We start from the raw sequence: 15,097 nt of genomic DNA, 5'->3' as shown, positions 1-15,097 counted from the left end.
TGGTAGGTGGCTATTTGGTTCATTTGTGGGAGTCAGGGGGGCTGTACAGTACTGTAGCCTGAGCGACAACTAGAGTCTAATATTATGTTCTTCCACACAAGACATCAGTGAACAGGGTTGAATATGAGTAACCACTGTACTCAGGTATGACATCGAGAACACCTGATGGAAATTAAAGCTCGCTATTCTTCTGGTATGTTTATTCCTATGTGCGTGTTTACACTGAAATTGGCTTAAAGTGAAAACTGTATACAAGGTCGAATAAGAAGATGGTTATCAATCCTTTGAGCCTGTTCAATTTACAAGATCCCAAAGTTGTAATATTTGATTTATAACAAGATTCTTGGTAGTAGAAGGTAAAACCAATACAGCAAGAGAGGAGCCATAGTACTATTGATTTCAAAACATCATCAAAGAGGAGACATATGTTTTTAGAAAGAGACTTGACATATCTATTAACTCTACAAATGTGACTCTACACAGGAAGAGTCACCCCTCACCTTCCTTCCAAACCTGATTTGTTTCGTTTCCAAGGAAACAAACCGTGATTCTGAGGACACAGGGAAGCACTGCTCTGATCTCTTAGAGGAGAGGTGGAAGGTTCGTGAATAGGTACGAAAAATTTAATAGCTTTAAATATCATAAATAATATTTAATAATAATAAATAATATTTAAAGTTTAAATAATAATAAGTAGGGACCTCTATCAAAGGATACAGTCTTATTCTAGACACTTTGGACACATTTATTGTACTGTTTTAAAGACAGTTGGGAAAATTGCAAATTTGTTATGTCCTTTAGACAGGCAATAGAAGCCAATGCTGTCATATCATCTTTTGTCTCTTCCTGTTTTCCCTTTACCTGCTGAAGAACTGTGTCTTAGAACGTTGCAGTGGCAGTTGACAGATGTACAGTGTTAGAAATATTCTTTACCATGCCAAACAAAGTAGAACAGAGAGCTTGGATGTTTGGATGATCATGATGCTTCAAATACAAACAATATTTCTACAGATAGAACAAGCTTCATTTACCACCTGATTATCCCCCAACAGACTCTGTAAAATATCTTGAAATTAATTAATAAATAAAAAATCCTTTTATAAATTCACAGAAGTCATCAGTTTCAATACAGCACAAACTTGAACCGTAACCTTTTAAAAACCTTAGTGTGGAAAATACATGAGAATTTAGTTGGAATTTCTTTTCAACACTGCAGTTGTTTGTTGACTTTCTGAGGAAACTGAAGAGAAGGAAGATTCATATCTTTGACAAGAAGAAAGAAGGGAAAGGAAGGAGAGAGGAAGGGAGGACAAAGGAGGAAAGGAAGAAGAAAGAAAAAAGAAACAACTTTCAGGTGTGTCATTTGGAAAGAATTTCATTCCCAGTTTGGTTTGCTTGCATAGGGATATTTTGAGCCTTATAAATGAAATAACTCAACAGTTACATTATAAACACTATTAAAAGACCCAGGTATATCTAAGAAACCTGTTACTTGGAAACAGAGGTTTGGAGTGTTTGAAAACTGTCCAAAGTAAACAACAGTTTTCCTACAGTTTGAAGTATAATTTTTTATTTTTTCTATGGTTTGAAATATGTAAAACATTATTCTTATTAATTGCATCCTAAGCATGACAAGTGCATTATTACAGATCCCCCAGATGGACACTGTGAACAATGCTTTGGGGAACATCAACAGAACATGAAAATGTTACAATATTTGTGATGTTCCTTGAAATAAGCCAATGGTTCACCCAAACAAACTATGAGAGTTCTAACTTACGAAGTAGAGCTTCATAGTTTTCTTCAAATTTCAGTTCTTATGGGGGCGGAGGGAGGAAGAAGAGGAGGAGGAGGAAAAGGAAAAAAGAACCCTACTAGAAATTAAGCCTGCATATGCACAGTCATATCAAAGACCTATCGTAATTTTAATGTGGATTCGCATCAACTACTGGACACCATTTCTCTCATTTCAGGACCACAGGTGTTCAGTGTCAGCATAGTTACCTGTGACTTAGGATCGAATACAGATGTCCTCATGCAATGGCTTGAAGCCTCCCATCCATGAGTGTAGAGAAAATAAAAGATGGTTCCTTTTGGAAAAGACATCTTTTTTTTTTTTTTTTTTTTTTAAATATTAGTTTCAGCTGGAGCAAATTGCTTTCCAACGCAGCAAAACTCTTCCTGTGTTTGTTTCTAAGCCTTCTTTTCTCTGGGAATGCTTTATCGGTTCTCAGTGGGATACATGATCCCCAAAGGTTAAAAAGCAGGAGCCTAAACTTCTGCCATATGTTTGCTGTGCCTTCTGGCTTTAGGTGTTTCCTGTGGGGCTGGGGTTTGACCCCCTGCAGACCCCCATCCTCATTACTCATGTAGGTCTTGACTTTAGCCTGGTTGTCACTTTGTTCCCTCAGTGCCAGCTCTGGCCTCACCTCTGGCACCCTATCCAAAGCTCTGCTGTGGCCTGGCTTGCCCTGGAAGCACTTACACTGCAGCACCACTTACTAAGCGCTGTTTTAAATTAAACAAAAGTTTTCTCATTCAAGGGAGCATGGCCTTCATTTTACTAAATTAAACTTTCAGGTAATAAATAATAATGCCACCTCAAAGGACTTACTTCCTTTTAGGAAACAGACTGTAAAGTGCTTTCTTTATCATTATAAGAGATAGTAAATTCTCAGTTCCCTTTTCTCTGACCTGTGTATATGTTCACCCACAGAGTATTTACATTACCAATACATCATTCAGCCAAGTGTATCACAAGATTGATTTAACTCTTAAAAAAAAAAGCAGGTACAGCCAATGTGCTATGTAGGATTATTTATTTAATTAACTAATAAAGTATTACAATAGGGGTTCAGTAATTATAAACTCGTGTATTCTAAGTAACTGACCCATTTCATGGGAATCTATTTTATCTTGATAATAAACTTAATAAGATTTATTAATTGAGTATGCGTATTATTTTCTCCACATCTAATTGATATAGGCTTATGTACGTATTGGCTGGATAGATATGACTTTAGTTAACAATGGCATTCTCAAACATCAAATGTACACCATGTACAAGTGATTCTACTCCTACATGGGCACCAAAATCTGCATGATACTAAATATCTTATTTGTTTGTTAATCATCTAAGATAGTCTCTCTCACCCAAACAAACAGGGCACATATAGCCAATCTCTTCATCATGTGTTCTGCATTGAGAACCTTGGGTAATTGGAAAGCGTGCTGGCGAACAGATGGGACCCTGGTGTTGAGGCTGTGTCTTAATTTATTGTCCTGGGGTTTTCCTAATTACCCACTTAATTGGCACAGCCACACCACTTTGAAATAATAATGTAGAGCTAATTATCACTGACTTAAGCTTCTTAATCGCTTACTCTTACCAGCTAACTTCAAGAAATCAGGCCGGGAACAGGAAGTGCCACGGGGAAAATTGCTCTGCCTGGGATGCTTAGACAACTATGTGGGTCCAGCATCCCTTGGAGCTGTGCTGATTTGGTTTCTGACCAAATGAGAAAATGGTGACAACTTTCCAGCTGATTAAAGGAAGAGTCACCTTTCTTTCCTTCCATGGCTATGGGGACCCTGTAACCAGTTCATATCAAACTTCCAGGGTTCAGTTAGCTCAGCCTTTTGGTATGATGTGAAATCAGAGAAGAATAGACTGAATCCATGCAAGCACATCTCCAAAAGCGAAATAAAATCCCACTCTACAGCCTAATTCTGTTCTTTCCCATAGACAGATTTACACAGTCCATAAAGAACCTTAGCACAATTGTAACACAGAGATATATTTAATAAGCAAATTGTGCTCTGTCAGATGTTAGAACAGAGAAAGCACATAAATGTATCAGGAGAGGATTTGTTGTTGTTTTTAATGAATATAGAAGAGAAAGGACAGGGGAGAAAATTGATTGTAATTTTGTACTATGAAGTATAGTTATTTAAAAGTTGGTGCTCCCTTAATTTGTATTTGTTCTGTATTTATCCTGGATGCTTTTTACAAATTCACACATCTTTAGATCAGATTCCCTAGACCCAAGGCCTGGGACCAGAACTAGATATGGACAGAGGGTAAGAGAAATGATGTTCTATGAGGAAAAGATTGAGAGTAGCAGAGGCAGAGGTGGAGGAGGAAGGAGTTTAAATGGAGATGTAGTCTTTAGGTAGAGGGCATAGTGAGGGTGCCGAAGGCATAGTGAGGGTGCAGAGGGCATAGAGAGGGTGCAGAGGGCATAGTGAGGGTGCAGAGGGCATAGTGAGGGTGCAGAGGGCATAGTGAGGGTGCAGAGGGCATAGTGAGGATGTAGAGGGTATAGTGAGGGTGCAGAGGGAATAGAGAGGGTGCAGAGGGCATAGTGAGGGTGCAGAGGGCATAGTGAGGGTGCAGAGGGCATAGATAGGGTGCAGAGGGCATAGTGAGGGTGCAGAGGGTATAGTGAGGGTGCAGAGGGAATAGAGAGGGTGCAGAGGGCATAGTGAGGGTGCAGAGGGCATAGTGAGGGTGCAGAGGCCATAGAGAGAGTGCAGAGGGCATAGATAGGGTGCAGAGGGCATAGTGAGGGTGCAGAGGGCATAGTGAGGGTGCAGAGGGTATAGTGAGGGTGCAGAGGGAATAGAGAGGGTGAAGAGGGCATAGTGAGGGTGCAGAGGGCATAGTGAGGGTGCAGAGGCGATAGAGAGAGTGCAGAGGGCATAGATAGGGTGCAGAGGGCATAGTGAGGGTGCAGAGGGCCTAGTGAGAGTGCAGAGGGCATAGTGAGAGTACAAAGGGCATAGTGAGAATATAGAACATATTTCAGCAGATGTTATTTTCCATCTGCATACAGAGTTAAACCCATCATACCACATGGCTTGTTGGTCTGGCATTGCCCATCAGCAGCTACAATCAAGTGAGGCTAGGAAATGTCTACCCACTCGTTCACTTTCCCAACAACAATTACCACCCATTCACTTGTCCAGGAATCATTTCCTGCAGTGAATATGGCTGAACTGTGTAACCTGTTTGGTACAATAGAAATATGTCTGGTTAACTATGTTTACATGTTTATGCTGTTGTCTACAGATGGGGTAGCCACCACTGTATAAAGCAGAAGGTGAACTTCTACCACACAGAGGCAGAAATCTAGGATTTATAAAGCATCAACAAGGAATCTCAATAATGTGAATAAAAATCGGTCATGATGCTAGAACAGGTAGGATGGCTCGAGTGATCAGTGTTTCCCATAGTCTCACATGAAATTTGGTCCTAGAAAGCAATCATAAGGAAGAGCTGCTGCAAAGTTATTCAGAGTGCACAGGGTCTATCCCAAACTAGCAGCCAACTTACCAGTGTCCTCAGTAGTACTGGTTGTAGGCAGGAAGGATGTAAGAGTAAATGGATCATGGACTCCATTTCCTCCGTGGCTTCAGATAGCCACTTAGGCCAAGCAGTGTCCAGCAAGGCAGTGCCTGTGTGGAGACCATTACAGGCCACCATGTGAAAATAAAGCCTGGTTTGAAGTAGAGTCTCCAGGATGTTAAAGATGCCAGCAGCCATGAGACACATGACAAAGAGAGATGCATACAGGTAATAGAACCATACAGAGAGAGAAAGATGCAGGCAGCAGCAGAAGTGTCGAGGCAATGCCATCTAAGCCATCTAAAGCCAAAGTCCTAGTCACTGGGCACTGAGTTGGAATTTAGTGCTTGCCCTGCTGGGGTTTGGTTTTGCTTGATCTAGTACTGCCTCACTATGCTACCCACTTTAAAACAGTAGTGTATATTCTTAACCACTGTGTATAGGAGTATGTAATTCTGAAATTTTACAAGGGGTCCCAATGAAGAGATTTCTTTGAGTATCAGAAGAGACTCTGCACTCTGGGTTTTTGGAAAGTTTTAACACTGAGAAAGACTGTGGTACTTTTAAAGTTGGACTGAATAGATTCTGCATTATGAATGCCCACAAGCCCGTGGTGCTAGGGAGAGGAATGTGGTGGCATGAGTGGGAGAAGTCCCTCACAGGCGCAGATATGTACATAACCAGTCTCCAGTCAGAGCCAGTACTTGTGGAAGTTGAGAGGTGCAGCCTTGCTAGAGGAAGCACATCACTGGGGGCAGGGCTCAGAGTTCATAGTCAGGTAGGACTTCCACTTCATGCTTACGGTTGTGCTTCAGTTGTCTTGGCTTCCTGATCCCACAACGACTGCGGCTTCTTGCCTTACCACCCAGCCATGATGGGCTCTTATACCTCTGGAATTGAAAGCCAAATCAATTCCGTCTATAAGCTGCTTTGGCAGTGATGTTCAATCACAGGAACAGAAGCAACTTATGCAGCAGGGGTGTCTTTTGTTACGGTTAAAGTGGTGGTAGTGGTGGTGGTGGGTGTATTCCATGATGTAAAGACTGACAGTAGACTGGATCTACTATTTTCAAGAAAAACTAGCCTGTCTCTTCCCACCTCCTTAATGTGTATGTGGCATATCTTATGAGTGATTACATTTTTCTTTTTCTGACCTGTTGCATCCGAATACAGGAGTTTGGTGTCATAAATGGCCTCCATGACTGTTTAGAAGTGCCGGGTGCTTTTATTGATGCAGTGCTTCTAATCTACAGAAACAACACACCTTCTTCATCCCTCTGCCTTTTCATGCTTCTCTTCCATCACATTTTTCCCCACAGGAAATGTGTTCATAGTTTCTGTGACATGATGTTTCCATTTTTCTTATTATGGATATACTGTTTGCCTCTCTTAGTTACCATAAATAATCATGAATGTCTCCTGTAGATATGAGCAATACCTTCTTACAGAGACCATCTAAAATGTTAGATAATAGTATATAGACCAGATGAGATTAACAGATGTAGCAGCTTTCATGAAGACAGGGCAGTTCTAGTGTATAATACAATCATAAAACAGAAAGCCTGGTCCTCTCCATGAACTGTCAGAAATTAAGTTCCAAAGAGTCATCACATATATTGCAATAAATCAACAACATGTTTGAAGTAATGCCAATCCCAACCCAATCACAAGATCATAAAACCTATTTGAAAAGATATACTGTAGAATTTTTGGCAGATAAAAGTACTAAAGCAAGTTACAAAAAAAATCACTTAAAAGAAAAGTTATCATAGTAATAACTAATGAATAAAAGCATGACTCAGAGCAGGCTGTGATTCACATCCACAGGCCAGTCAAGGACACACAGTCACTGCCTCTGCGTGAAATCTATGTGTTAAGTGGAAAACACTAGTAAGAAAAGTATGGGTTGGCTCAGGGTCACCTGGGGAAGCTTAGACTTTTAATGTTTAATGTAGGGAATGTCCCTTAGTGACATACTGCCTCTGTACTAATTCAAAAGAAAAACAGAATGGCAGAGAAAAAGTCACTATGAGTGAGGTGATCCAGACTCAGAAAGACAAGCATGACACATATTATAAGTGGACATTAGCTGTTACATAAAGGACAGTCATATTACAATCCACAGAGAGGCTAAATAACAAGTAGGTATCAAGGGGAATGCATGGGTCTCTCTGGGAAGGGGAAACAGAACAGCTTTTGTGTGGGGACTGGGAGTCGGGGATGGAGTGGAGTGGGAACAGAAGGGATCAGCCGGGGGGGGAGGGAGGGGTGAAAGGAGAGAGTACTGCCGGAAATGACTGGAATTGTGAAACATTCAGGGAGAGGGGCATGATATAAAAAGCTGTGTAGTGGAAACTGTGTCGAATCTATCAGAGTGACCCTAGAGAAGTCTCCTTAGTAATGAGGGATACAGATACCTTTTATAACCTAGGACGGCATCCAACCGTGGGGCTGGAACATCAACCCAGCCACAGAAATTATTTAGTACAATCTATTCTGCTTGTAAGAAGTGCTGGGATAATGATGATACAGAACTCTTGGGAGTGGCCAAAGGATGAGTGGTCCAACTTGAGGCACATGTCATGAAAGGGTGTCCATGCCTGATACTGCCCAGATGGCCAGCAACCAGATGCAGAATACTCAGAGACTGGGGATAGAACCAAACATGTCTGGGAGGGAAACAGAGTCAATAAAATGATTCCTAACAATATTCTGCTACAATCAGATCAGTGCCTAGCCCAGTTGTCATCATAGAGGCTTCCTCTAGCAAGTGGTGGAAACAGATGCAGAGACCCACAGCCAAACATTAGGCAGGAGTCCTACAAAAGATGGAGAGGAAGGATTGTAGGAGCCAAGGGGGTCAGGGATGCCACAAGACAACCCACAAAATTAACTAATCTGAGCTCACAGAGGCTCAAAGAGACTGAACCCTGAACCAACAAACAGGGCGCCTGCATGGGTCTGACCTAGGCCCTCTGCCTTTGTGTTTTGGTTATGTAGCTTGGTCTTCTTAATGGGATTCCTAACAGAGTAAGTGTGTGTGTGTGTGTGTGTGTGTGTGTGTGTGTGTGTGTGCACTAGAGTGTCTCCGACTTCTTTGCCTGTGCTTAGGAACCTTTTTCTCCTACTGGGTTGCTTCCTCCAGCCTTGATATGAGGGTTTATGCTAGTCTTCTTATAACTTGTTATACACATTCAGTTGATAGACCATCTCTCTCTCCTTTTTAAAGCAAATGGAAGAAAAGAGAATCTAGGGGAGGAACTGGGAGGAGTGGAAGGAGGGAAAATTGCAGCCAAGATGCAATAATGCGTGAGAAAAGAATAAAAATAAATAAATAATTAATTAAAACCAAACAGACAAACAAGAAACCAGATGATGCTGTATGAAGAAAGCTGTATAAAATACATTTTCGGTGGCTGGAGAGATGGCTCAGCAGTTAGGAGCACTGATTGCTCTTCAATTCCCAGCAACCACATGGTGGCTCACAACCATCTGTAACATGATCCAACACCTGCATATGGTGTGTGTGAAGACAGCTAAACTATACACATATAAAATCAATCAATCAATCAACCAATAAATAAATAAATCTTTAAAGAAAACACTTTATTATAGATTATCTAAAGATATTCAGGACAAGTATCTGAACTAAAATAAAATATGTAACATTCTGAAATTTGGTTACATTTATGTGGCAATGACAGAGAACCCAGTATTTCCTAAGAGGTACACAGTCAACTAAATATTAAAAAGGGGGAAAAAAGTTTTTTCTATAGTTTGATTAGCTTTTCATATCAAAAGGCAATTACCTACCAAAGGGATACTAGAGAAGCTTGTAGCTTACCAGTGAAATAGTGATGAGCAGAGTGAATTACAGTCTGCTTAGTGCTCACCACTTGGTATTGACAAGTGGCCATTCTGCCACTGCAGGTAAAATGTAGAAAAAAATTGCAATTCCTACTACTCTATTTCAAAAATCCTAAAAATTCAGAAATATGAATCACATGGTATGGCAGCATTGTCTTATACTGTTCAAGACACTTACCAGTAACTGTGTGCAGAAACCAGATTACAGTTAACTAACATCACTTAAAGCATTCAGTCCTCAGTTTAAATATGATGCAATGGTCACATGTCCCTAGACCTGCCCTAACATATAAGGAATAACTCTGATAGTCACAAAACAACAGTTCCCACAAGCGTAATCTATCTTCCAAATTGAGGAGAGAGGTTAATCCACTGAACTTAAACCTTTTAAAATCTGTTCTTTAGTATGTGTATATATGTTCCTATTTGTCTATATATGTAACATGTGTGTACAGCTGCCCACAGTGTCCAGGAGGAGTATCAGATGCCCCGAAACTGCAGTTAATGGTGGTTGTGTATAGCCTGATGTGGGTGTGTTGTAGAATATTTCATCACATTGTGAACCCCAAGATTATGTTTACTGGAAAAAACCTGTTTCTAGTTCTAGTGTGGCTCAGACTCAGAACACATCTTTAATCTCTCTGGCTGAGATATAGACACTTCCTTCAAACACACCTTTAATCCCAAGCAGTGAGACTAAAGATAGTTTGTAGAAGGAAGCACCCATGTTTGAAAGTAAAGTCTATTGAGTGGCAGTGAAAGGGACAAATCAGGGAAACATGGAAGCTTCTTGAGAATTCAGGTGGAAAGAGAGGGGGGGGAAGGGGGAGAGCAGAGCAGAGAGAAGAGAAGAAGAGAAGAGAAGAGAAGAGAAGAGAAGAGAAGAGAAGAGAAGAGAGAGAGAGAGAGAGAAAGAGAAAGAAAGAGAAAGAGAAAGAGAAAAGAAGAGAGAAGAAGAGAAAAGAAGAGAAAAGAAAGAAGAAGAGAGAACAAGGCAGTTTTAGCCGGACAGGTGTACAGAGAGATTGCAAAAAGAGAACAAGCTAGACACAGGCGAAGACAGAAGGAGAAAGAGAATGAGAAGGAGCCAGAAGATTAGAACAGATTGCCAGAGTTAGTCTGAGAACAAATGGGGCAATTCAGTCAAGGCTGAGAGACAAGCCAGATTGAATCAGTTTGGTATTAGAGGAATTTGAGCCAGAACAGCTGAGTTGAATCAGCCAACCAGAGTTCAGGAAGAACTAGGAAGTGGTGAGCTTTTTCAACAGCAGGACTCAGAGGTTAAAAACATTCTAGGCCTAGATTAGATAGTATGGAGGGTAGAAGCTTCCAGGACTAGGACTAGGTTAGCAGATGGAGGCAGTAAGCTTTGGAGACAACTACATCAAGTGAACCAAACCAAATTCAGGTCCTCTACAAGAACAGCAAGTGCCCTGAACATTGAACCATCTCTCCAGCCCATGAGCCACTACATATTTAAATAAAGGAAAATGGATTTTGTTTTCTGTTTTTTGTTTTCCATTTCATACTATATTTGGGCCTGTTTAATGAACACATTCTATTCTCTTGTAGAATTAATGGCTTACTTTCTTTTCTCTTTCTGGTTGTAAAACAAATGTCTTACTTTCTTCTGTTGGCAAGTGTCTCTTCACCATTCCTTGCAGAGATCTTCATTCCATGTTTCTCTTTGCTTGGGTCAAAAGTACAGCGGGGGCTCTGTGTTGGTGTTCTCACTGGATGGCCACAAATCGTATTCACCTTTCAAGCAGAAAACATCAGAAGGCAGTTACAGACCTGCTTTGGCTTTCCTGAGGCCATGAAACAATGTTATGTTTGCCTCTACACTTCAAAATTAAGTTTCAATACCTATAATCCTTGTGGGTTTTTAACAATGAGAATCAATGTATTTGAATTCATTGCCAAGAGTGATAAACCAGTTTCATGCACATTGATACAGGCTACAATACACATGGAAAAACTATCCAAAAATCAAGAATTAAAGTAAAAACTAAATTGTGTGTATATAAAGGATTGCTAACCCAAAATAGATATCCATCGTGTTTTACATTCAGGTAAGATAATATAAATTGTTGCTGAGTATGCACTAAAATTTGAATGAGTCCTAAGGATAAAAGTAAATATCTTCTGAGAAAGGACAGTGAGTCTGTCATTTCTTTGTTTGCAATTCACAGAGGGAAGTTAGGGCCGCACACATGCTAGGCAAGCACTTTGTTATGAGTTGATATCTGCAGCCTGACTGTACTGTCATTTTGAGGCAAGGTCCCAAGTTATCCCAGCTGCCCTTGAACTCACTATTCTCCTGCCTCAAGCTTCCAACTAACTAGGATAAGAGGCTTGTACCGTCATGTCTTCTTGAGAAAGAGTACATGTAATATTGTATAATACTATACAGTCTCATTTTATATTTCCTCTATATCTTCTTTATTACACTGATATAATTACAAGGATGGTATAGTCTTCAAAACAATGAAAAACAAATTGACTACAGGGAGCAGTGGTGGTGCATGCCTTCAATCACAGGACTAGAGAGGCAAAAGTAGGCAAATCTCTAAGTATTAGGCCAGCCTAGGCTACAGAGTGAGTTCTAGGACAGCCAGGGTTACACAGAGATAATTTGTCTCAAAAACAAAACAAACAAAACAAAAAAAATGTACGTAATTGCTCTTTAGATATTCTTCTAGCAATGAAAACTTATATAGTTTACATAATTATCACTGAAAAATCGACTTAGCATCTAATGTATCATGATAATATGCAATTCAAGAGGAAGCAGCATGTTTGAAACATACACAAAAGTCCTATGCCAGAATCAGGAGGCTTTATTTCTGGTCTAACTTTTCTTATTAGTTCTGAGACCTTAAGTATAGGATGATAGCTCTTTGAACTTGATGGTCTCACACATAAGGTGAAAATATAAACATATGCCAAAGATATAAATTCTCCTTTTCTTTGATTGTTCCATATTGGGATATTAAAATAATTATGCAAATATTTCCTCCTCCTGTTCATGTTTATTTTACTTCTAACATTTGTGAAGCTCCTGTGATGAACTTTAGGAGAGAGAAAGAGTAAGTGACCTTTGCCTTAACAGAGCTTACAAGTTAGAGCAGAATGAGATCTTCCACATAAACCAAAGGCAAATTGTGTTTCTTTAAAAAAAATAAATAAATAAATAAACCGGAGGTCCAGGAATGATGGTGTCTTCTGGGTGTGTCTGGGTATCTTCTTGGGTTGGAGGAAGACGGAAAGTGAGAAACATGAGATTACTCCCAAAACGCATTCAGCTGCCAAGTATGAAACTTTGAGCATCTGTTAGGGAAGGGTATGATGAGATGTGTTTCTATGAAGCCAACTCATAAGCAAACATTTATTGAGTATCATTATGTCAACTGCTGGAGATACATCCACGCACACGATCGAATTAAATTCTGTGTAAAGCAGCCACTGCAGTTTTTCATGACTGTAGCAGAAGGAAGACAGCATTAAAGCCAAGAGCATACTTGCAGTTGGACAGAAACTGGGCAGTTCAATTGTACTTGAGATGTTGGCGGGAGTGCTTCAGGAATCTGAATGGCGAGTCAAAGGATGAACTGAGAATTTGAAAGACAGAAAAAGCAAACATAAACATTTCAGAAGAGTATAAATTACCAAGAGGAATACAACAACTAACCATATATCTCTTCTATATGAATACATTCTGCACGAAAACACATAGAATACTGTATAGCATTCCCCCTGGTGTGGGGCAGGGGACGCCATATGATATAGACACCAAGAAAAAAACTTGTAAGGCAAAACTGCCAGGCAGGAAGTTGATATTTTCACATCATTGCAAGCAGAATAACGGCCATAATGTGGAGAAGAGGAAGAACAGGTCTGCAGAGAAACATTAGGATCCAGAGTCAGGAGCAGAAGCCGGAAAAGGATTTTATTTTATTGCCATAGCAGAATTAGATAATGTAACCTCATTTGATAATCACCTCAGAGCAAAGGATAGTGCTAAGGAGAAAGACAAACCCTAAGAGAGGGAGATGTAAGACGACATGGGTCTGATGCAGAATGTGGCTATCATTTTGTTTTTCCTAGGAAAGAAGAGTTTGGACAGAAAACCACACAAGAAAACCATGCTGGAAGAGGAGGCTAGACACATATGTTATGGGAGGTCTTCAAGGCTAAGAATGTGTTTATTAGACAGAAGCTCCTGCTGTTTGCCAAGTTGAACAGTAAGATCCAGAAGTGGTAATTTTACAAATGCACCAGACAACATTGTATAAGTTTAACTAAAGAGAAAACTGTCTACTGAATGTAAAAATATAGTTAAAAACTGCTAGTAATCCCAAGATGGTGTTCATAGGTTGTAAACAAAAGTAAAATGAACTGGGCTTAGGAAAGGATATTTCAAGTGAAAAGACCAAGGTATTAAAAAGTTCAAAATGAACTTTAGTCCCTGGGGCTAAAAAAATAGTGATAGTGAGGTATAAATTATATTAGCTAGGTGCTAAAATAGAAAGAAAAAGGAAGATTTGTTGTCAACAACCACCAGTACCAGGAACCAAGAGAAGATGATGTGAATTGATGGTGGGTATGTCTGGAGGTATTATGGGATGTTTTCAAAATAAACATGATCCATTGTGGCTGGCCACAGGGGCTTGAGGCAAAATGAAACTCAAAGCTACTATGAATCTTAGTTTTCTCTTTCCTAAATTCGAGGAGAGGGGCAAAGTACTTTGAACTTTTGAGTGGAGAGAAATACTATCTCAAACTATCTCAACATCCCTTTGTTAGAGGAAAAAGCCATATCTTCTACTGAACTGGAATATAAGGAGTTGAAAACCATCAGTCTCACATGACTTTTGTACTCATTATGTTTGCATTGGTTGCAGCTACAGAAAGAAAAAGGATTCGCTAAAAACTTAGAGAATAGCTTCAGTGGACACAGAAGCACAGAATACTTCAGTAACAGCAAGTGAATTCCCAAGACCCTGTTTCTTGATTTTCTATTGGGATCTTTTCTTCACATTTTATTGAAAGGGAGTAGAAAACCATCTGGTAGCAGGGTCTTAAGCTGCCACCCTTGCTCCCCTGAGGTGAGCCAACTTGGATAGTACATTTCAATACTTAGGACTTCTTCCTATTGAAAAAAAAAAAACTTCCCACGTCTGTTGACAGATTTTCATCTTTGCCGTATACTGCAATTTCCTCGTTTTCTTCCTCCCTGGTCTCGACTCTTCTCCCCTGCAATCATTTTGAAGTATCTTGAAAAAAAAAATGTTTTCTTCTGTAATGCTTGTCAACTCTGGCTTTAAGTTCCATCTCTGGCTTCCCGCTGATTTTCAAGTTCCCATCTCACCTTGAAATGACTCTCCTCCTCACTCCTAAGCCATATCACTTCTCCCACTCCAATCAAGTATTTGCTGCAACAACTGCTTATAAGTTCGCTGACTTTCCCATTCTCAATTTAATCGTGGAACTGCACACACCATCAGCCACCAAGCTCCTCCATCTGCCTGCACACTTGCTCTTCTTCAAGTCACCAGACCAAAGATTTCTACTGAAAGGTGCAAAGAACACCTTTAACTGTTTTCATTTCACACCTACTACCAGGCATCTGGTTCTCTAGCAATGGCAGTCTTAAGAAGCATAGTAATAATAGTACAAATCAAGGACTTAGAAGACAGGTCAATGGTTAAAGCGCTTGCCATACATGCATGGGGACCAGAATCTTGATCTTCTGAACCCACATACATGTCAACTGGACAGGGCTGACATCCTGTGTTGCCAGTGCACAAGATGCACAGACATGAATCTCCAGGGCCAGCCTGCTAAGTAGAGAAGCCAGGCACGGTCTGGGTCCCACTGAAA

The 15,097-nt window shown here is 40.2% G+C and overlaps 1 protein-coding gene and 1 long non-coding RNA gene across 8 annotated transcripts in view; one reads left to right on the top strand and one right to left on the bottom strand.

Annotated features, from left to right (window-relative positions):
• Window positions 1-15,097, bottom strand: part of Gpc5 (glypican 5) — a 1,432,992-nt gene that overhangs the window by 1,115,075 nt on the left and 302,820 nt on the right. For all 7 annotated transcript variants that reach the window (XM_017315745.2, XM_011244876.3, XM_011244875.2 and 4 more), the window contains exon 4: window positions 10,839-10,972. In XM_017315745.2, coding sequence (XP_017171234.1) covers window positions 10,839-10,972 — 134 coding nt within the window. The remainder of the gene's footprint in view (window positions 1-10,838; window positions 10,973-15,097) is intronic.
• 4930505G20Rik (RIKEN cDNA 4930505G20 gene) lies at window positions 566-13,567 on the top strand. Its single transcript, NR_045761.1, has 4 exons — window positions 566-612; window positions 1,217-1,354; window positions 5,072-5,201; window positions 13,322-13,567. It is a non-coding gene; the product is annotated as an RIKEN cDNA 4930505G20 gene (long non-coding RNA).

The sequence above is a fragment of the Mus musculus genome, chromosome 14, assembly GCF_000001635.26.
Source record: "Mus musculus strain C57BL/6J chromosome 14, GRCm38.p6 C57BL/6J".
Classification (NCBI taxonomy): Eukaryota; Metazoa; Chordata; class Mammalia; order Rodentia; family Muridae; genus Mus; species Mus musculus.
Note: the sequence above shows the minus strand (reverse complement) of the source record. Positions and strands in the feature narration are given on the sequence as shown.